The following is a 20,860-nucleotide window of genomic DNA, read 5'->3' as shown; positions in this document are numbered from 1 at the left end:
GGACCTAGCCTGATTCTCAGAGTTTGTTGCATATTAGGATCACCTGGAGAGCTTTAAAAGCCCTCCACCGCTCAGGCAGCAGTTAAATTAGATGCTCTGGGCGTGGGACCCAGGCAGCAGCGCTTCCTCATCCTCCACAGCTGATTCCAACTTTGATGCAGGAAGGTTGAAAAGCCAAGAGACAGAGAAGCAGGGAGTGACTTCCAGCCCCCAGGAGCAGCAAGAGCAAGTCCCCGCGGTGGAAGGGACCTTGAGATGGTGGGTTGGGCTGGAGGAAAGGAGAAAGCGAGAGAGGGGCTTGGGTCAAGACGCCTCCCATCTTCCCTGCCCACACACCGGCTGGGGTGGTAGAGGCATAACCACGCTGCTGCTGCGGGAGCTGGGGCAGCCACAGCGCGAGTGGGTGGGGTCTGCCAGGAGCCCGAGTGTCTCTGCAGGGAAATATCAGGGATGGGGCAGCAGGGGTTGCTCTGGGAGGGGACTTGGACTTGCTGTTCACAGTCGACTCTTCTGTGCTGCTTGAATCCTTTACTGCGTGCCACCTGTAATCAACCTGTAATCAACGTGCAGTAATAACAGGATCCACGCAGATGCTTGGCCACAGGCTCCGGGCTAAATCCTTCCCTGCACCGCGGTTTCCGTCCTGCACTGGCTTCAAAAATGCCTTTTCTCACTGGGTCGACCTGAGGTCAGACCCTCTTGCAGGATGACCGGAATTGTTGGCGGTGGCTGTGCACCTGCCCTCTCCGGCTCAGGGGAGGACCCGGCGTGAGGGCTGCCGCTCCGGGGTAGGCACGAAGTGCCGCCGCCTCTGCTGTGGGTGTGAGGACTCTCCGGGGTGAGGAGCAGAAGCGCTTTCCTGGCTTTGGGGTTAAGGAACCAGCTTCAGCCACCGCCTTCCACCGCCGGCAGGGACGCATCTGCAGCCGGGGGCGCCCTCCTGTGGCCGGCCAGGCTCATGAGCCTCCCTGCAAGGTGGCCGGGACTTCATGCGGGACAGGCCCTGTGAGGCTGCGGGAGTGGATTGTCAGGGACTCCGGAGCCTCATTTGAAGCCCCTCAAAACTCACATTTGAATTTCCTTGGCCAGTACAAACCCCAGGATTGCCCTCTGCCCTGCACACACGCGTGTGCATGCACGTCAGACACCCTGGAGCTTGCCCTGAAGCAGGTGGGCAGCCTGGTGGAGGGAGCTGGCCTCTGGGAACGGCCGGCAGAAAAGAGCCCGCCAGCTACCGGGGGTTGAGGCAGCGTCCAGGGCATGAGTTTGCTCCCCCTGGGGTGTTATTTTATGATCGATGGTCCGTTTTATGAACCACTCCGACCCCATCCCCTCCTGTTCTGTGACTCCAGTCATCAGCTTGGACCTAGGGAGGACCCTGCTGGTGGCATTATTACGTTACTAGATGTGTGCAGTGGGGCCAGTTGTGTCCCGGGGAGGGGAGAGGGGACCCCTCTGCTGTCTTCAGTGCTCCTTCTGCCGTCCTCTGAGATATCCGTGACCAAGTGAGGCCAGACCAAATCTAGCACAAGGGGTCCCCTTCCCCAGCCCCCTCGCCCAGCCCACGTTTCTCTGTGCCAGACACTGTTTATGTTCTGAGTGACTTTCCTCCATCTCCCTGTATGCGTTGACTTGGCATTTTCTTAAATAATTTAAGGAATTTCCTACCCTGTCATTGGGTATAAAAGAAGAGAGTTTGTTACTCTGCTGTGTTCAGTGACCTGAGATTGACTAGGCATTCTTTCCTCAGGGAATTGGACAGTGACAAATCAAGTCTGTCTGGTTTCCATGTGGTAGGAACGCCGGGGGACACATGTCTGCATGTGTGCACACACATGCACGTGTACACATGTGCACCCACGTGTGCTTGCACCGTGCCCATACATGTGCCATGACTGTACACGTGTGTGCCTGCATGCACATCTGAGTGCGTGTGCATGTCTGCAGCACGTTTCCTCTCACTGTGGCTGCTCAGGCGCACTGCTCTGCGCTCCCTTCTGCAGCCCTCGAAGGAGAGTGGCCGGGGGAGGCTGACCTTCCAGCCAGAGGAGCAGGGCCTGGGCTCCGACCACTCCCCCCACCCCTCCCCAACCCGCGTTTCTTAGCAACAGCCCTGCCACCAGGGCTATTTTGGGAACTGAAACTTTTCATTGAACATGATTATGAGCTGGAGCTCTGACCGCAGCCCAGAGAAGTCCTGCAAGGGCTGCTCAGCTGCAAAAGCAGGGAAAGGTTCAGACTGTGGAGGGGTGTGGTGCTTTTTTGAGTCTGGAGACCTCTGGGCCTTCCAGGTTCAATGTTCTGACCTTTTTATGGTGGTGGTTGTGATGATTTTGATGCTGCTGCTGCTGATAATGATGGAGGCATCCTTATTAACAGCAGTGACAGGCGTGGCAGCAAAAGACCTGTGTATTCTAAGGTTTGGTGTCCATAACTGCCAGTGGTAGGTGGCAGCCTTGCCTGTCACAGGGTAGGTGTGAAGCTCAAGCTGGCAGAGCCCTGTGCTCCCTCACGCCAGCTCTCACATTCCCTGTGTGTGGCCAGGGGCCGGGTCAGCTGTGCTGTCACAGTTGCATGTCAAGTACGAGGAAACCAGCCACGAGAAGGGGCTGATTTCACTTTTGAGCTTTGTGACCTCTGATTTTGTCTACTTGGTGAGCTCTCTTGGCTTGTATCTGGGTTGGCGGGTTGTTATAGCTAAGGGTCAAATCTGGCTCAGGACCTGTTTTTATGTGGCCTTTGAGCTAAGAATGCTTTTTAAATAGGAAAGACTTTCATCAAAATTAAACAAAAAATCAAGGAAGAGTTGCAGCACGGGGCATACGGCATGTGGCCCACAGAGCCTGGCACGTTCGCCATCTGCACCTTACGGGAAGAGCCTGCCAGCGTCGCCTGGACCTCTGGGCAACTGACGCGTCTGCATGGATGAGATCGTCCAGCCCCAAATCTCCAGACTTCCGGCGTGGCTGACCTTTTCATTCTCCCCGGAGGAGACATGCGCAGCAGAGGGAGTCCGATCGGCAGTGATGACAGCTCAAATCTCTTCCAGGGCCCCAGGCAGGAAATGGGTCCGGCGTGAGTCCTGGTTGTGGTGAGGACTCTGGAGGGAGAAATGGTTCTGTCCTAAGCTTGCTGTTAGCAGATGGGCCCAAAGGTGCGGACCAAGGGCCAGATCACTCTTGTCACCTTCCTCTTCTCGTTGTCAGAAACCATCATCAACAACATGACAGCATATGTAAAGTGCACACCTTATGCCAGACACATTCCATACCTTAGCTCCATTAATTCTCGCAATGTTGCCATGAAGCAAGCAGAAATATTATCCCCGTTTTATAAGTAAGGAAATTGAGATCCAGAGGAATTTGCTATTTGGGCCCAAAATGCCATTTGCAGGTGGTGGGACGCATGATAGGGTGACTGTATACTGTTGTCCAAACAGGACAGTTTTAGGAGTGAAAGGGACACTGTTGAAGGACACAGGGATGGCAGGTAGGAATGAAGACTGACCAGGTCCTGTGGACCCCGACCCTGAAGTAAATGTTGCCTCTTCCACTGCCAGGATGGGAGGCATGTGGAAGGAGGTCAGGGCAGGCTGGCATCCCCAAACGGCCACCTCGTGGCTGTGTCGACATGTGCAGGTCACACTGCCGTCTCCACCAGGCCTCCAGGAACTGCTGTAGGGATTGAGAGGAGTACTGCAGGGTCATGCGGGGGCTTTGTGCGTGGAGCTGTAACGTGCATCTCGGTGACGTGACTGTGACTTGCTGGCCGAGGGCCCTGCCATCCTACAGTTGGGTAACTGGGCCATTTATTTTGCTTTCCGAGTGCTGAGCCGCTCACCATTAAGGTGCAATCCCAGGGATGACAAGTGAAGGGCCGGACCCTCAGAGGCTGCAGCAGCCAAGCTTCAAGAGAGGGGAAGCACCAGGTCCTTCCTTATGCCCTGCCAGTGCCTCCTCTTCTGGGAAGGCTGCCTATCAGACCTAGGGACCCCCGGCTCTGTGTCCCCTCCATCCATGGGTGTGCCCCCGTTCTGGGCTCACGGTACCATGTGTGGTCATCTGCGTGGCTTCCTTAGAGTGTGAGCCCCCTGGGGGCAAGGACTGTATCTTATTAACCTCCGCCTTGCCAGGGTCTATCACAGTGCCAGACACGTAGTGGGTGATCAGTAAACACCTGTTTAATGCCTGGCTGAGGGTCGAGTGGTGGGTGCAGAGGTGAGTTGGTTTTCTGCAGCCACAACCACCCCTGCATCTCAGAGGTCTACAGCAATCACCGTTTGTTGTCCCCTGGTGTGTGGTGGGGGGAGAGAGGTGGGGGACCACCCAGATCCTAGAATGGATGCTTCTCAGGAAGGCTCTTGGGATGATGGAAGGGATGAAGGAAGAGAGGCGCAGGCCTGGCTGACAGCTGCATTTCCTTGTAGATGCTGAAAGCAAAACGTGCAACCCCGATGGAGGACCCCGATCTGTGCAGAGTGAACCGCCTACTCCCAAGTCGGAGATGCTGACTTCAGAAGACGCCCAGCCGGGAAGCCCCTTGGCCACTGGGACGGACCAGGTCTCCCTGGACAAGCCACTGTCCTCAGCCGCCCACTTGGACGATGCAGGTACTGACTGGAGACCGCGCTAAGTTGAGCTTCTCCTAGAATGGCCATACGTCCCTACTGGTGTCCCTGGCTATAGCTTAGGCAACGGCCCTCGTAGAACATTGTTCTCAAGACAGCCAGGCCCGTGCTCGATGCGCTGCCACGCTGTGCTGCCTGGCTGGGTTGAAGGGTTTGCTGGGGCACTTTTCTCTACTGTCTCTTTCCAAGTCTGGCACAGCCAATAAGGGAAGGTACTTAACGATGTTCATCTCCCTGGCACACCTTCCCCCCGTCCCAGGGCATCTTTGGGTTTCTCTGGGAGCTTCTAGGCAGGAAAGTGCTCTCTGGAGGGGCAAGTGCCCAGTGGGGGGATTTTAGTGACCCAAAAAGGGGTAGGACGTAGGGTTGAGGGACTTACTATGGCCAAAATCCTGCCATAGGGGGCGTCTTGGCCTAAAAGATGCTTAAGTCCCTGCTTGTGTGCATGCCTGGGAGCTGGTCGGTGCTGATGCAGGCTCAGCGTGCTGCGGCCTGTGCAGGCCTCTTCCGCCGCTTCTCCAGGGGAGGAGGACTTGGTGCCTTGCTCCAAGCCTGTTTCACTCTGTTAAATGGGAAAAGTAATGGACCTACCTCAGGGTTGTTTGGAGGGTGGGAGGAGCTTAGCACAGTGTCTGCTGTTAGAGCGACTATTATCGAAGGCAGTAGGGGCTTTGGGCGGTGGTGGTGGTTTTTATTTTAATTGGATAGGCCAGGGCACCTCCCAAGGATAGGGGAGAAGGAAGGAAGGAGAGAAGGGAGGAAAGCAGGAACTGGCCACAGACACCTGCAGGCGCTTCACCAGCTCCTCCTCCTCTCCCACCTGGCAGAGCGATTCTTCTGGAGCTTCACTGTGGACTTGGAATCCTGTTGTCTCATAGAATTTCAGGCTATAAGCAGGTCTCACACAGTTTGGGGGTGGGAAGGTGAACGCATCTCTCCGTGAGTGTGGGAAGTTGGAAATCCAGGCCCCAGGACAGCCTGCTAGGCTTCTGCTTCAGAGCGGGTGCACTGTGCCTGGGACTTCCTTCTGCCACAGAAGGGTGACACCCACAGCTTCGCAGGCCGCCCGTCCACAGCACCCCTGCAGCGCTAGCAGGCACCTGCCCAGAGGCATGCTCGGCCCTCCTTGGGGGTGGCTGTGTTTCTCCAGTTTCACCTGGCTTGGAATTTGGGGTCTGAGAGTTGTGACCCCTAGAGGGTCCCAGCTCTCACGCAGAGGCCCCCTCCACACACACAGGTCTCTGTGTGCACCAGGTATCTGACTTTGGGGCTGGCATGGTTCTTACGGCTGAGCAGAGCCTGGCTTTCCTGCCATGGTGTGGTCCCCGCAGCCCAGCCCTTGTGTATGGCCCATGAGCCTCCCCGAGGGAGGCAGGGCTGCTGCTCCCAGCCCCCGCTGCGGCTCACGCTTCTCCTTGGCAGTGGTTTCTGTAGCTCAGCTCAGGGCCTGTGCCTGCTCCCCTCAGCGCCCTCTTCTGACCTCAGACACAGGGTCTCGCGCTCTCTCCAGATGCTGGGTGTGGGGGTGGGTTCCTGAGAGCAGAGTGGGTCTGTTGAGATTACGCATTTGTATCAAGGACCCTCTCCTGAGTGAGGCCTGAGGGAGCAGTGGGAATCAGCCAGGCAGAGAGTGAGGTGCGGAGCATCCCAGAAAGGGGCATAACATGCAAAGACAGGGGACAGGAACACACACCTTTTCTGTAAAGGGCCAGAGAGGAAAGAGCATCAGCGCTGCAGGCTGGAGGTGTCTGACGCAGTCACTTGCCTCTACCCTCATAGCACAAAAGCAGCGTCGATGGTGGAAGGGTGCGGCTCTTGTCAGTGGAACTGTAACGATTAAAAACAACCCAGGGCTCGGTGAGGTGGGTCACACCTATCATTCCAGCACTTTGGGAAGCCCAGACAGGAGAATCACTTGAACCTAGGAGTTCAAAGTCAGCCTGGACAGCATTGCATGACCCCATCTCTACAAAAAGGTTTTGTGTTTTGTTTTTGGTTGCCCAGGAGGTCAAGGCTGTAGTGAGCCGTGATCACACCACTTACTCCAGTCTGGGTGACAGAACCAGACCCTGTTTCAAAAAAATTTATAATAAAAAACAGCCCACAGATTGGAGAGAGTTGGCCTGGCAGGTTTTCCCTGAAGGCAGCTGGAACCCCCAGGGATGGAGAGACAATGGGATTTGCCTTGTAGGAAGCGCTCTGCTGGTGACCTGGCAAGACCTGGGGGCAGGGAGACTGGAGACGTGCATGGTTCCCCGGGGACTTGTCTCATTCCCGGCTTCCCCAGTGTAGGTCTTGTGCCCCTGGGGTTTGTGAGATGACTTCTTGTGAATGGCATGTGGACAGACAATGAGAAAACATTATTAACATTTAATTAATAATGAATGTTTAAACATTAATAATGAAAATAATTAGGGCAAGAAGTACTGACTTCTCATTCTGGGCAATTATAGAGATTTGCTTTTTCTTCTAAACAGAGATAAAAATGTGAATTCACTTAAAGTAAAATATAGAAAACAGAAGTATAGAAAGTACAGAGGAATGTCCAAAATGTCTAAAGCAGGAGCCACAAGTCTGGTTTAAGAAAGACCATTCCATTCCTTAGGGATGCAGCTGGCTTATTAGCAGTTAGTGACAATTGTCATCACGCTGGGGATAACAAGAGCTGACACAGGTGGCTGCCTGCATGCAGGGTGGGGAAGAGTGCTCTGCTAATGACTGCACATTCATTAGCTTACTTAGCCCTGGAAGCAGCCCCCAGAGATCTCGTCCGTGATGAGATGCTGGCACACAAGTCAAACAACTGGTCCAAATAACTGGAAACAGAGGACATCTTTGACATCAGGTGACCTGGGTTTGAGACACATGCCTGAACTCCTTACTGAGCTGTGGGGCCATGGGCAAGTGACTTAACCTCTCTGATCCTGTTTGATCAACTGTAAAATGAGGATAGTAGTCACACTGACCTCCCAGGGTTGCTAAAATTAAATTAAGTGATCTCCAGGAAAGACTTATCTCCATCTTAACCCACACCGAGCACTTGGAAAGTGTTTACTGCTGCTACTGTAGCATCACTGTTACTCTCACCATCATTGTCGCCATCATCGTCATCTGTCACCATCATTGTCATCTGTCGTCGTCATCTGTCACCATCATCGTCATCTGTCATTGTCATCATCTGTCACCATCGTCATCTGTCGTCATCATCATCTGTCGTCATTGTCATCTGTCACCATCATTGTCATCTGTCACCATCATTGTCATCTGTTGTCTTCATTGTCAAAAACAACCCTTGGAAAGGGACGTGCTAACACACAGTATTTAGCTGCCTATAGATGCTCCCAGAGAGGCCGTCTCTCTAGTAGCACGTTGTTTTGGGATGTGGGGTCACCTGCAGTTTGCAATGGCTGGGACAACCCCGAGGCCTCATCCAGCTCTACAGACCTGGGATCCTGCACTAGGGACATTGTTCACCTCCACAACACCAGGTCAATGTTCAAAAGCTTGGCCATGAACAACACCCCTATAAACAGGTTGTAACTTAACACAGGGACATTAAATGTACTGGTTTAAAAATTTGCAAGCTAATGTTTACACATCAGGAGTGTTCACAGAAATCCAGATGTGCAGTTTCTTTTCAGTTGTCAAAGTTCAGGCCCCCGCATCCCTGCTGTCACACAGCCAGGGTCACTGGAGCTGAACAGAGTCTGTCCCTGTAGATGGGCCTGGTGCTTTGGGTGTTGGAGTTTGCAATCCCTTCCATGAAGGTGAAGAGCCTGGTCTTCGGAGCCAACCCCTGTGTTACTGACTTTTAATTTTCTGCTTTGGGCCTCAGTGTTTTGTGATAGAAGGATATAGAGCCTGAGGCCCCCGTGAGGCAACATGGTCCTAGGTCTCCGGTTTCTACTGCAGAGCCCAAGGGGACCCGCTGTTTGATGCTTTGTGTCTGATGCTGTCTGTTCTCTTCCCACATTCTGCACCTCAGCACCCAAGGGAGCTGTCCACATCTGGGCGCAGTCACTCTGTGTTGTGGATAATTCCATGACAGACAGATGTCATCTAATGGCCGACAAAGCCATATCCTTGAGTGACAAATGCGTCATGTGAGTGCTGGAGCCTGGGCCCTGCTTCTCTCCTTGACCTTGGACAAGTTCAGGGAAACCTCACGGGGGCCCAGAACACGGTGTCCCGTGGGTGATGGTCTACACCTACAGGAGCCCCTGGGTCTCTGCAGTGGTGCTCACTGCTGTCCTGAAAGGTCAGGTGCTTTCTCTTCAAAAGTAAACCTCCCATGAACTTTGCTGGGGGTGGGCGAGAGGGGTCATCAAAAAGCACAAGGGGCTATCCTAGGTCACTCCTCGCATCCAGGTGGCAACATCCAGGACTGGAGTTGCTGCTTCCCCATGCCCCAACCAAGATGAGTGTGGGTGGCAGGGGGTACATCTGAATATTGCAAATCTCAGGAGGAGGACACTGTCAATGATTTTGACCATTATTTTCCTTGAGCCTTTGGTTTGGTGACTTGGGTTGACTTTGGGCTTTTGTGTTTGGGGTGATTTTGCTTTTCCTGGTTTTGTTTGGATGGTGCTTGATATGGTTTGGTTATGTCCCCACCCAAATCCCATTTTGAATTGTAGCTCCCATAATTCCCACCTGTTGTGGGAGGGACCTGGTGGGAGATCATTGAATCATGGGGGCAGTTTCCCCAGTACTGTTCTCATGGTAGTGAATAAGCCTCATGAGATCTGATGGTTTTATAAGGGAAAACCCCTTTTGTTTCATTCTCATTCTTTCATGTCCGCCACCATGTAAGATGTGCCTTTCGCCTTCTGCCATGATTGTGAGGCCTCCCCGGCTATATGGAACTGTGAGTCCATTAAACTTCTTTTTCTTTGTAAATTACTCAGTCTCAGGTATGTCTTTATCAGCAGCATGAAAATGGCCTAATAAGTGCCACACCAGCAACAGAGCATTCCCTACAAAGCCCAGAAGGATCTGGTGTTTTGACACAAATGGGAACAGGGTCCTGTTCAGCGTTTCTGTTGTGGGACAGGGGCTGAGTTCTGGCCTTCCCACGAGTGCACTAATTAAAAAGGAGAGTGACACTCAGGGATCATGTTCTGTGTGCACGCTATTATCTTATAACAGCCCTATATTTTGGGATGAGAAAACAGAGCCCAGAGAGGTTAAATCACTTTCCCAGGCCATAGAGCATAAAAATAGATGAAACCCAGTGGCAGGACTGGGTTTGATCTTCACCATAACACTCTACAGCCTAAACTCTAGAGCCAAACAGGAGATAAACATTTGTTCTGCTTCTGGAATGTTCTGGAATGTGAGTCTAGAACAGGGACTGTCAAATTGCAGACTGCAGGTCAGATACTGCCCATGTCTGTGTCTGCATGGCCATGGAGCACTGCTCTAGTGGGCTGGTCCCGGGAGTCAGGAGACCACGGTGAGGTGCTTCCCTCCCTGAGCCCTGCACTTGTCTCCCCAACTGGTGGCTGCCCTTCACCACTGCCTGCAGCCTATGCTGATACCAGCTACTCTTGGGGCATGGGCTCTGGTCAACTGCTGGGCACTGAGTGGAGGAACCTCATCTGGGAGTTGGTGAGCCACCTGGCCCACAGCCAGCTGCCCAAGCTGAGACCAAGGATGTGCTGGGTGTACAGGGGTGGAGTACAAGTGACCATGGGCTCTCCACGTCCATCCTTGGGCTGGCCACCCTTGAACTCCAGAATGTCTTCAGTGGGTGGTAACTGGCTGCAAAGTGTGCCCCCTGCCCCGGTAGCCCTCTCGAGGCAAGTGGCAGGGCAGAGTTTTTCCTCCTGTTAAGTTCCTACATAATATTCTTGATTTTGCCTCTTAGCCTGGAAAGCCAAAAATGTTTATTGTCTGCATCTGAACAGAAAAGGTTTATCAGCCCCTGCTCTGGAAAATAAGTGAGGATTACACAGAAGGATGTCAGTGGAACATGCTTAGCAAAGAGGTACCAGTAAGCCGTGAACTTGTGGCGCTGTGGTTGAGCTTCAGGTATTTCCATTCCTAGCCCTGACCCCTGCATTGGGGTTTCTACAGTGTAGGAGCCTCTGGTTGAGACTTCATTTAGTAAGAAGGAGCCTCTGCTTATCCAGCTCCAAGGGATGGGTCCCTCAAATGCAGAGGACATGCAGAGCCAGTGTCTTCTTCCACTTTTTCAAAAATTGATTCAGCACTTGAGATGTTACCAGATGTGAAATTTCAGTTTTGACAAGACTCCAAGATACAACAGTGTCTGCACACTCACATGAGATGCAGAGGGCGGTGTCAGAGGAGAGGGAAGATGGGGAGGAGGGAGGGAGAGAGGAGATGCTGAAAATCATCTCCTGTCCTTAAAGCCATCAGGCAGGCCAAGGATGTGAAGGTTCAGTGTGTGGTGAGGATGGATGTTTTGGGGGAGACTCTGGAGGAGGGTTTTGGTGAGCCTAGCTGGTGTGGTGAGTCTCATGGCCATCAGGGTGAAGGGTGGGGAACCCAGAGTCCCACCTTGGGCAGGTGGAATGAGGGGACCTCAGAGGCTTACCCTTTACTCTGCGGCTTAAGGTAGTGGCACTGTGACCATTGACTCAGTCCTGGGAAATCCAGAGCTCCCCTGTCCAGTGCAGTAGTCACTAGCCATGTGGCTGTTTGAAATCATTAAAATTTAAGCTTGTTTGTCACTCTAGCCACTTGTCCAGTGTTCAGTGGTCATAAGGGTCTAGTGGCCACCATATGGACAAGGAATAAGTGTGTCCGTCATCTCAGAAAGTGCTACTGGGTAGTACTGAGGGTCAGGGTGGCTTCACATCTATTTTGGTGTGAAACAAGGAGAGATGTAGTTTGGATTGGCCAGCCTTCCAGAGTTCTCCGTACTAACAGAGACTGTAATAGCAACAAAGACCACGTGGCCCAAGCTGGAAATATTTTCTACCTGACCCTCTGCAGGAAAGGCCTGACAAACTCTGATTTGGAGAATGGGTTTGCACTGGGGTGGGAAGCATTGTCAGGAGCTTGAGAGGCTGGAGAAGGAGGCCTAGGCAGAAGTTCTGATAGCTCACACTGGGAGACAAGTGGATATTTCTGAGAAATTATTTGGAAGTAGAGTTCATGAGACTTGTCTGTGAATTAGATATAAGGAGTGGGTATGGGGTGGAGAGGACAAGAAAAGGGTGGTGTAGGGCATCTGGTCTGGCTGGACAGCTGGTGGGGCATGGAGCACTGAACCTGGTGAAAGTGGATGATATGGTGTGGCTATGTCCCCACCCAAAATCTCATCTTGAATTATAATTCCCACAATCTCCATAATCTCCACGTGTCAATGGAGAGGCCAGGTGCAGGCAATTGAATCACAGGGGGCAGTTTTCCCCATGCTGTTCTCATGATACTGAATGAGTTCTCACAAGATCTGATGATTTTATAAGGGACTCTTCCCACTTCACTTGGTACATCTCCTTCCTGTCGTATTGTGAAGAAGGTGCTTGCTTCTCCTTTGCCTTCTGCTGTGATTGTAAGTTTCCGGAGGCCTCCCCAGACATGCTGAACTGTGAGTCAATTAAACCTCTTTTCTTTGTATGTTACCCAGTCTCGGGCAGTTATTTTTAGCAGCGTAAGAAGAGACTAATGCAGTAGGGATCTGGCTGGATTGGTGCCATGTCCACAGCTTCTAGAATAGTGCTTGGAACCCATGGTTGTTCAATAACGTTTGCAAGAAGGGTTGATGGTTGAATGAGTGAGAGGGAAGGGAAGGCTCAGGAGAATTTGTTGTGGGGACCAAGACTCAAGTTTGGATGTGATTGGCCTCCAGATGGAGATGCCCATGTGGCCAACTGGTAACATGGAAGTCTGGAGCTCAGAGAAATGGTCCAGGATTGACAGAGAAATGGAATCAGTTCTGAAGCCAGAGGAGTGGATGAGAATGACCTGTGAGAGAGGTAGACAGGGAAGAGGACCTAGGCCTGCATCCTGGGGCAGCCCAGGTGGACATTCATATGCAGGAGGTGGGACCTGCCAGAGAGGCTGAGCAGAGGTGGCCAGGGCTCCAGGGGAGATCCAGAAGAATGTGTGTCAGGAAGCCAGAGGGGAAAGTGTTAAAGATGGTGGATGGCTGAGTGGGGTGGTCCTGGCTCAGTGAGGGGGCCAGGGCTTGCTGGGTGGAGATGCAGTGTTAAAGGTCATCTTTCGTAAGTTTATTTTGCAAAGGAACAGATAATTGTAACTAAGCTGGGAGTGTAGACGAGGTCAAGATTGTTTGGTTTGGTTTTGGGTAGAATATTTTAGATCTTGTTGGGATCCTAAAAAGAAGGATAAGTCAGTGATGCAGGCCAAGGGGGACAACCTGTCAATAGCTCAGAGAGATGTGGAACTGACCCAAGTCAGTGCTTATCTAGTGAAGTTTTACATGGAGATCAGACATAGAAGATAGATCCAGATGATTGGCTGGGGCTGACCCAGGAGTGGGGACACTGACCCCAGGCTGTTCTGCCTCCCTGGTAATGCTTCCTTTGGTGGTACCTCTTGGCAGACCCTTGGAGCCCAGTTCAGATGCTGGCCACATTGTCCTGGAGGAGATAAGTCAGAGGAGTGCTGAGTAGCTCTAGACAAACCTTCCCTGCCGTGGTCTCGTGTTGGCCTTTCCATCCCTGTAGTGGGCAGGGTCGGGTATTTTATAGATATTTGTACAGATGAGGAGACTGAGACTCACTAAGCAAGGTGGAGACCAAGGTCACTCATCTGTAAATAGGTCAAACACATGGAGGAAGGAGGGAGATGCTGGATTCTGGTGTAATTGTGGCGAGGTGAGCCATTTCTATGACATCTCTGTCTCCCAAAAGCAGGACTTTGGAAATGTCCTGGGTGACCAGTCCCCTGAGAGCATGACCCATTCACAAAGAAGCAATCCGGAACAAGAAGTCCTGTAAACCCAAACAATCAAAGCAGGGTGTGGATGCAAGGACCACATGAAAGGGCTTCAGAATAATAGATGTGTGAATATCTGAAAAGAGTTTGGACCCCCAGGAGGAAACTTCCTGGGAGAAAACTAGGCCTGGGCTGGCTACTGAGAGCTCACCCCATGCCTGGTGGTCTTGGCCATGAGCTTGGCTGCCAAGGAAATGGGCTCTGAAGTGTGGTGTCCCAAGAATGAGGGTGTCCACTTACCTGTGCTGATTTACACAAGACAGAAAACTCCACCAAGTTATAACTGGAGCCTACATAGAGAAAATGGGCATTTCTATGCTTACCTGTGACTTAACAAGGAAACCTCACAACTATTTTTACCTAGAAAGCACAAAATATTTACTTTGATGTTATTATCAGGGCAAAACTTACTAAGTGAAACAACTAATCAGAGTTGTAGACTCTTAGACATTATAGGTTACAAGTCAGATGACATAATGACAATCTCAGAGCATAGGAGTCTTAAACCCCTTTGAACAAGTAACACTTTTGAGGACAGTTTAATAGTAATAAGAAAAATAAAATGAAAACAGCACTTTCCTGTGGGTATCCATGCAGAACAAAAGAGTATAGAGCCAACTGTAATTATGGTTGTTCTCAGTTCAGGCCAACTTCATAACACAGAGCTGAGTCTGCCCTCTGCAGTTGGAGTATGTGTTGTTGGGGGAGAACAACACATACTCCATCTCTGCTTTCAGAGATTTTGTTCTCCAGGCATTAGGAGGGCTGGCCCTTCTGAGATAAGGACTCCATTGTCATGAACTTAATGTAAGAAAGGGCTGGGAATTAGAGTTTAAAACGTCCAACATGGGCAATAAAGGAACAGAAACTAATGATAGCTAATGGGATACAAGGGGCATGCAATATTTCCATCTGGTGTTTAGCTGGAGGCTCTCTGTGGGCAGGAATTAGGCCTGTTTTAACCCTCCCTCCCCCGACAACTGTGTTTTCAGCACCACGGACAGCACCAACAGCTCCTGGGTACCTCCAGAAACAGCAGCTGATAGATGAATGAACCCCACAGGAGCTTACACAGTGACCCAAGGACAAGCTCCAGCTCCACCAGGCTTTTCCCTCAGACATACAATGGGGAGAGTGTTTGTGTCGTCTTCACTGGGTAGTTGTAAAAACTGAATAAGATGCCGTGTGCCAGGTGCCTTCCACGGGCCTTAGCACTCAAGAGTGTGCTGAGAGGGCAGGAAGTGAGGGAGTGCTGGTCCCAGGGAGACCACCTCTCTTGGATCAGAGGTAAGGAAGAACAGAGATGTTGGGGACAGCAGTTTGCATTTGAGTCAGAAATCCAAGAGGAGCCCCGGTCCGATGACCTCAGTTTTACCTGTAAAGCTGCAGGTGAAGCTGTGTGGTAGGAGCAACAAAGGTGGGAAGTTGGAGGTGGGGAAGGGACCGAAAGGGCTTGAGCAGTCATGCAGAGCACCTGCAGGAGGAAGCTCCTAGCCACGGGTCCTGCAGAGCAACAGTTCTTCCTGAAGTGGACTCCATGGGCTCTTCTTCCTGCAATACTAGGTGAGGGCAGGAGCAGACAAGTGGCAGCTTCATCCCCAGATGAAACTTTTCCAGAGAGTTGAAAGGAATCAAGGCAAAGAACTTAGGAACTGTTGGTCAGATTGTTGTTGAAATAATGGATGATGGAACCCAAGCCAGGTAAAAAGAGAAATAAGAAAGGGAAGGGTTGATGGGTTGAGGGAAAGCTGGGGATGGGCAGGCTGAGGGTGGTGGTGAAGGAGGTAGATGGAGCCTGAATGAGCAGCTAAGAAGGGAGGGTTCTGGGTTCTGGGGTGGCCGAACCCTTCTTCCAAGTCGATCCTTCCTGTCGTCACTCCCACCCTAGGCTGGCATACCAGATGTTAGCACTGCTGCAAACAGGCAAATAAGAATGAGAGCTGCTGGACTGGAGGGTTACACTGTGTCATGGCCACTTCTTGCTTAAACTGAGAAACAATCCTGTGAGGGGCTGTTGGTAACACAATGCCATGCCTGAGTAAATGGAGTTTTGGAGAGATTTAGTAACTTAAGGTCCAAGAGTAAGTTCAGAGACCACTTGAGCCTGGGTGTGTCTGACTCCAAAATCTGGCATGGTGAACACTGCTCCTAGGTGAGGTGGGAGCTATGGCGTGCACCTCTCGTGGAACAAAGAATGGAATCCCTCATGCTATTGAAATGACTTCCCTCTCTGCATCCTCCTCTCTCTGCTTCTGATGGTTCTATTGAGAGTTGAACTTGCAGGAAGTCAAGTGCCTGTGTGAGGTGACTGCTGTGTATGCTCTTCACGATGCCATCCCACCAAACCCTCTTGCTTTGCTCTCTTACTTCCATTGCTGTGAGAGAAAACATGTTTTTGAACTCTCTGCTTTGCCTTTGAACCAGCCAAGATGCCATCTGCATCCAGTGGTGAAGAAGCAGATGCTGGCAGCCTCCTGCCCACCACCGATGAGCTCTCCCAAGCCTTAGCTGGGTCTGACTCCCTGGACAGTCCTCCCAGACCTCTGGAGAGATCTGTGGGCCAGCTCCCCAGCCCCCCACTGCTGCCCACTCCGCCACCCAAGGCAAGCTCCAAAACCACAAAAAATGTCACAGGTGGGTCCACATGCATCCTGTCCATCCTCTTTCCTTTCTCTGCCCCATCCATCCATCCATCCATCATACATTCATCCACCCATCCATCATCTGTCTATTTATTCACCCATTCACTCATCCATCCATCTGTCCATCCATCCACCCATCCATCCATCCATACCTTCAGCCAGTCTTGATTGGGCACCCACTATGGACTGGTTCTCATCATTAGCTTCTGTGACTGGGGTTCAGGGCAGGCCCAGAGGAGTAGATCTTACCAAGGAAACTGTGGGTGTCAGGAGCAGACTGCCTAGTCTCCCTCAAGCAAACAGGGATATGTCTTTGCAGGAGTCAAAGGGGGCATCTTCTGGGACCTGAATGCAACAGATGCAGCCCGTTCCCAGGACGGGACTTGGCTTTAGCTTGGCTTGGCTTTTCTTTTTCTTTTTTCTTTTCCTTTCCTTTCCGTCCTGTTCTGTTCTTTCTGGATGTTCATGTGTCTGTCTTTCTCTTTGTGCTTCTCTCTGAATCTCAGTCTCTTTCAGTCAATCTCTCCCCCGTCCTCCCTCCCTGTCTCTGCTGATCTCTGTTTTGCTGTTTCACTTTCCAGTAAGTTCTGTCCAGCAAGGCAGAGCCAGGAGTAAACAGCAGACATTGGTGGTCAGATAGGGGTGCACAGCTGGACAGAGGCCCCCACAGTCAGACACTTACGTAGCTTTTGTCACACTGGCAGAATAATCCTAGCAAGTAGAGATAATTACTTTGCAAACTTAGGTATTTTTTGTCTGGAATTTACTGGTACAAACAGGACACATTGATGGTCTCAGGGAAAAAGTAGGCTGCTTATCAAGAGATAATGACTTTTCAGAGTAAAACCTTGCATGCTGTCTTTGAAGGCTGTGAGTGTCACACATGACACAAAGCAGAGGTTGACAATTTTGTTACAATCACCTAACCTCTGATTAACCACCATCAATAATTGCCATTTGTTGGGTAGGCACCAGGTGCCCCATTTGTAGTTGCAAAACAGGCTCAGGAAACTCCAGTAACTTGTCCCAGGTCCTGGAAATGATTGAAACTTTTGAACCCAGTTTTGGGCCCAAAGCTTGTTGCTACCACACGTGTGGCCAGGGGCTGGTGCCCTCCCCTCTGCGATCTCACCTAATCCTCATTGTGCTTCTTCCCAGCTTTCATGGAAGAGGGAACTGTCAACCTTTTGGAAGAGGTGTCAGCTGCTGGGACAGGCAGAGCCTGGGCATGAGCTCGGGAGGGCTGGGTCCCAGCCCCTGGCTCTTTTCTGAGGACCTTACTGCCCCTTATGGGGTGAACGCTCAACCTGGAGGTGACTCTTGGGTGGAAAGTGCTTTCAGTGGGGCATTTTCCTTGTACGCCAAACACGAATTAAGTATTCCAATCTGACTGATGATTCTCAGCCAGACACCACAGAACCGGGGGAGGTGAGATGCATCCCACAGGGGGCGCCTTTAGCTGGTACTGCAGATGTTCTGGATGGGATAGGTGTGGGGCCGTGTGCCCTGTGGTTCCCCGAGGAGGGTTGGTATGTAGGAAGATGTGCTGCCGGGTGGGTGGAGGAATGAGTGAGGGGGCGTCCCCTCCACCCCACCACCCTGAGACTTGGCCCCGGCTGTTCTCCCTGCTGGAACATTCTCCCTTCCTGCTTTGCCTGGTCAGTGCCTTTGCATGCTTGGGACCACAACTCAAGCTGTCTTTCTTTCGGGGGAGCCAGCCCTGACCCCTGACCTCGTAGCACCATGTGCCCCATCTTCCAGCATTTACTGCATTGCCCCACCTTGTTTAGTGGGTTGAATGGTGTCCTCCCAGAATTCCCATCCACCTGGAACCTCAGAACATGACCTTGTTTGGAATAAGTGTCTCTCCACTGTCAGTAAGTTAAAGATCAAGCTGAGCTCATGCTGGATTAGGGTAGGCCCCGAATCTAACGACAGCGTCCACGTGAGAGGCAGAACGGGACACACGGGGATGGGAGTGATGCATCCACAGAACGCCAAGCATTTTCCAGGGAGAGAGGCCTGGGACGGCATTTCCCTCACAGCCTCAGAAGGAACCAACCCTGCCAGCCTCTCAATTTCAGGCTTCTGGTCTCCAAAACTGAGAGTTGTCCTGCTGCTTTAGGCTGCCCAAGGAGCCATACATGCCTTGTCTGTTGTATGGTTTGCCTCTAACCACCTGCCCCCCAGACAGTAGCCCCTGAGAACTGGCCACACCTTTGTGTTCACCATCAAATCCAAGTGCAGGCATAGTACAGGGCATACAGCAGGCACTCAGCAAGTGCAGATGACGGTTGCATGGATGAATGAATGGTGAATGAATCCATGCATGGCCTGAACCCTGTCTGTCTGCTTTCTGCATCTTTCTACATCTCTGTAGATGAATCCAAATATTCAGTCTTTGTGTGATATGGCCATATAAATTACACTACAAAGTTGGAGGCAAAACTGGGCTATGTTGCATTCTGTTATTGTCCTTGCAATAGCTCCCTTTTTCCTCCATTGAAACCTAAAACCATTGAAAGTCCATTCAATTCATCACCATTCACCTCATTTTATTCTGGCTAATGTATAATTTGTTCCTGGCCCTCAATAACTTGGTTACTCAGAGAGTTTCCTGCCTCTTCCGAGCTTGGGAAGGTCGAGCCTCAGAAGGCACAGGTCTTCACTCTGACTCCACACGCCCTAAATTCTGGCATTCTGTCCCAAGTCTGCGGACACTTCAGGCTTCCACACTGCCCTCAGCTGCAAGGACATCAGGGGATACTCTGACACTTATGCGTTTCCAAGGGGACTGAATTGAGACTGGGAGGCGGAGGAGGGTGGTTCCAAGCTATGGGCCCTGGCCTGGCTTCTTACTGCAGAGACTACATTTTGGTGACTTTGGTTTAATTTTCTCAGTTCCTCTTTTTCCTTTTCCTTTGGGAAAAGGTTCATGTGCTTCAGCATGTGAACACTAGATGGCAGCAAAGAAGACAGTTCCCTTACCTGGGCTTCCCTTGCTGCAGGAGGGACCGTGGCCCAACTGAGTCTCCACCCAAGGCAGGACCGCAGGTGTCTTGGTTCATCTGAGTTACTTATAAACCACAGAAACTTATTCCTCACTCTTCTGGAGCCTGGAAGTCCAAGACCAAGATGCTGGCAGATTTGGTGTCTCTGATGAGAGCTTGCTTCCTGGTTCATAGGCCAAATTCCTGGACTTTCTTGAAAAGTCTTCATCTGGATCACCCTCTGAGTCACCACAGGCCCATTAAGGTGGGCGGGTTCTCTCTGTGTGCTGTGGTCCCCACCCTCCCCTCATGGAGAAATTGCAGGAGGTCCCTTGCATTCCCGGGTTTCACCTGCCTGGTCCCTGGAGATGTTTACCCCTCTCCCTTTGACCTCTCCTTTACCCCTCTCCTTTACCCTCTTCTTTACCCCTCTCCTTTACCCTCTCCTTTACCCCTCTCCTTTACCCTCTCCTTTACCCCTCTCCTTTACCCTCTCCTTTACCCCTCTCCTTTACCCTCTCCTTTACCCCTCTCCTTTACCCTCTCCTTTACCCCTCTCCTTTACCCTCTCCTTTACCCTCTCCCTTTGACCTCTCCTTTACCCCTCTCCTTTACCCTCTCCTTTACCCCTCTCCTTTACCCTCTCCTTTACCCTTGCTGTCACCTGGTCCAGTTGGTGACACTCAGCTCTGAGGGATGGGAGTCCCACAGCCTCTGCCAAGTGTAAGTGGAGCTGGGTGCGATGTGCTTATCTCAGCTCCCGCCTTCTTCTGGCGGCCTGCCCCTGAGGTGGCTTCTGAACTTCAGCTTCCTCATCTGTGAAATGGGAGTGACAAGGGGTCCCCTGCACAGGCTGGGTGGGGCGAGCCAGGCAAAGCTCTATGGGGGCCGTGGGGTCAGTGCTCGTTGTCACATCTGGGATTGACAGTGGGGCAGAGACCTGGGTGGGATCCCAGCTCCACCAAGCTGAGCGAGAGCAGGCAAACCATGCTGCCTCAGTTTCCCTATTTGTACAACAGGGCTAGTGATTCCTTCCTCATGGGGCTGGGGTGAGGAGTAGAGGCAGTGATGGTTAGAGACAGAGGGGCTGGAGGATGCTGAGTGTCACCTGCCTGTGCTCAGGAGTGGGGCACTCTCCTGAGCAAGAGCAGCCTGGGGAGGCTGAGGCCAGTGGGGAGAGGACAGCGCAGTGTGCAGAAGCTGGGATGGGTCTCCCTGCAGCCCCTGCCCTGCCTGGCCACTTCTTGCATGGCTGGATCCTTGTCATTTCTCAGGTCTCAGCTCAAAGGTCCCCTCTGCAGAGAAGCCTTGCCTGATCTCCCTCTCCCAAACCAGCCACCACCTCCCTCAGACCAGCCCAGTACTCTCAGCCCATCTGCGTGGTGCCCTCTTGCCCCCCTCCCCTTTCCTCTCTCTCTCCCAGCCCTTTTCTCTACCTCTCCTTCTGTCTTCTTCTCTCTTCTACAGTCATTTGCTCTCTTTCTGTCTGCCTGGTCTCTGTCTGGCTCCACCAGTCTAGGGCAGGGCCAGGGCCGTTTCCCTGTGGCCTGGCCTTGTCTGGCCAAGCAGGTGCTTGTGGACAAAGTGAAATAACTAAAATCCTTCACGAGGTTTACAGTTTCTTTTTGGGTTTTGAGGAATACTTTTTATCGATGCTGGCCACATCC

At 51.9% G+C, this 20,860-nt stretch overlaps 1 protein-coding gene across 8 annotated transcripts in view; it reads left to right on the top strand.

Annotated features, from left to right (window-relative positions):
• LOC105470567 (phosphatase and actin regulator 3) overlaps positions 1–20,860 on the top strand; it is a 270,600-nt gene that overhangs the window by 172,929 nt on the left and 76,811 nt on the right. For 7 of the 8 annotated variants that reach the window (XM_011722670.2, XM_011722671.3, XM_011722675.3 and 4 more), the window contains exons 4-5: positions 4,427–4,609; positions 15,986–16,195. In XM_011722670.2, coding sequence (XP_011720972.2) covers positions 4,427–4,609; positions 15,986–16,195 — 393 coding nt within the window. The remainder of the gene's footprint in view (positions 1–4,426; positions 4,610–15,985; positions 16,196–20,860) is intronic. The other variant, XM_071079096.1, reaches the window with a different exon arrangement.

This window comes from Macaca nemestrina, chromosome 15 (genome assembly GCF_043159975.1).
Source record: "Macaca nemestrina isolate mMacNem1 chromosome 15, mMacNem.hap1, whole genome shotgun sequence".
Classification (NCBI taxonomy): Eukaryota; Metazoa; Chordata; class Mammalia; order Primates; family Cercopithecidae; genus Macaca; species Macaca nemestrina.
This window is presented reverse-complemented; position numbering and strand designations above follow the sequence as displayed.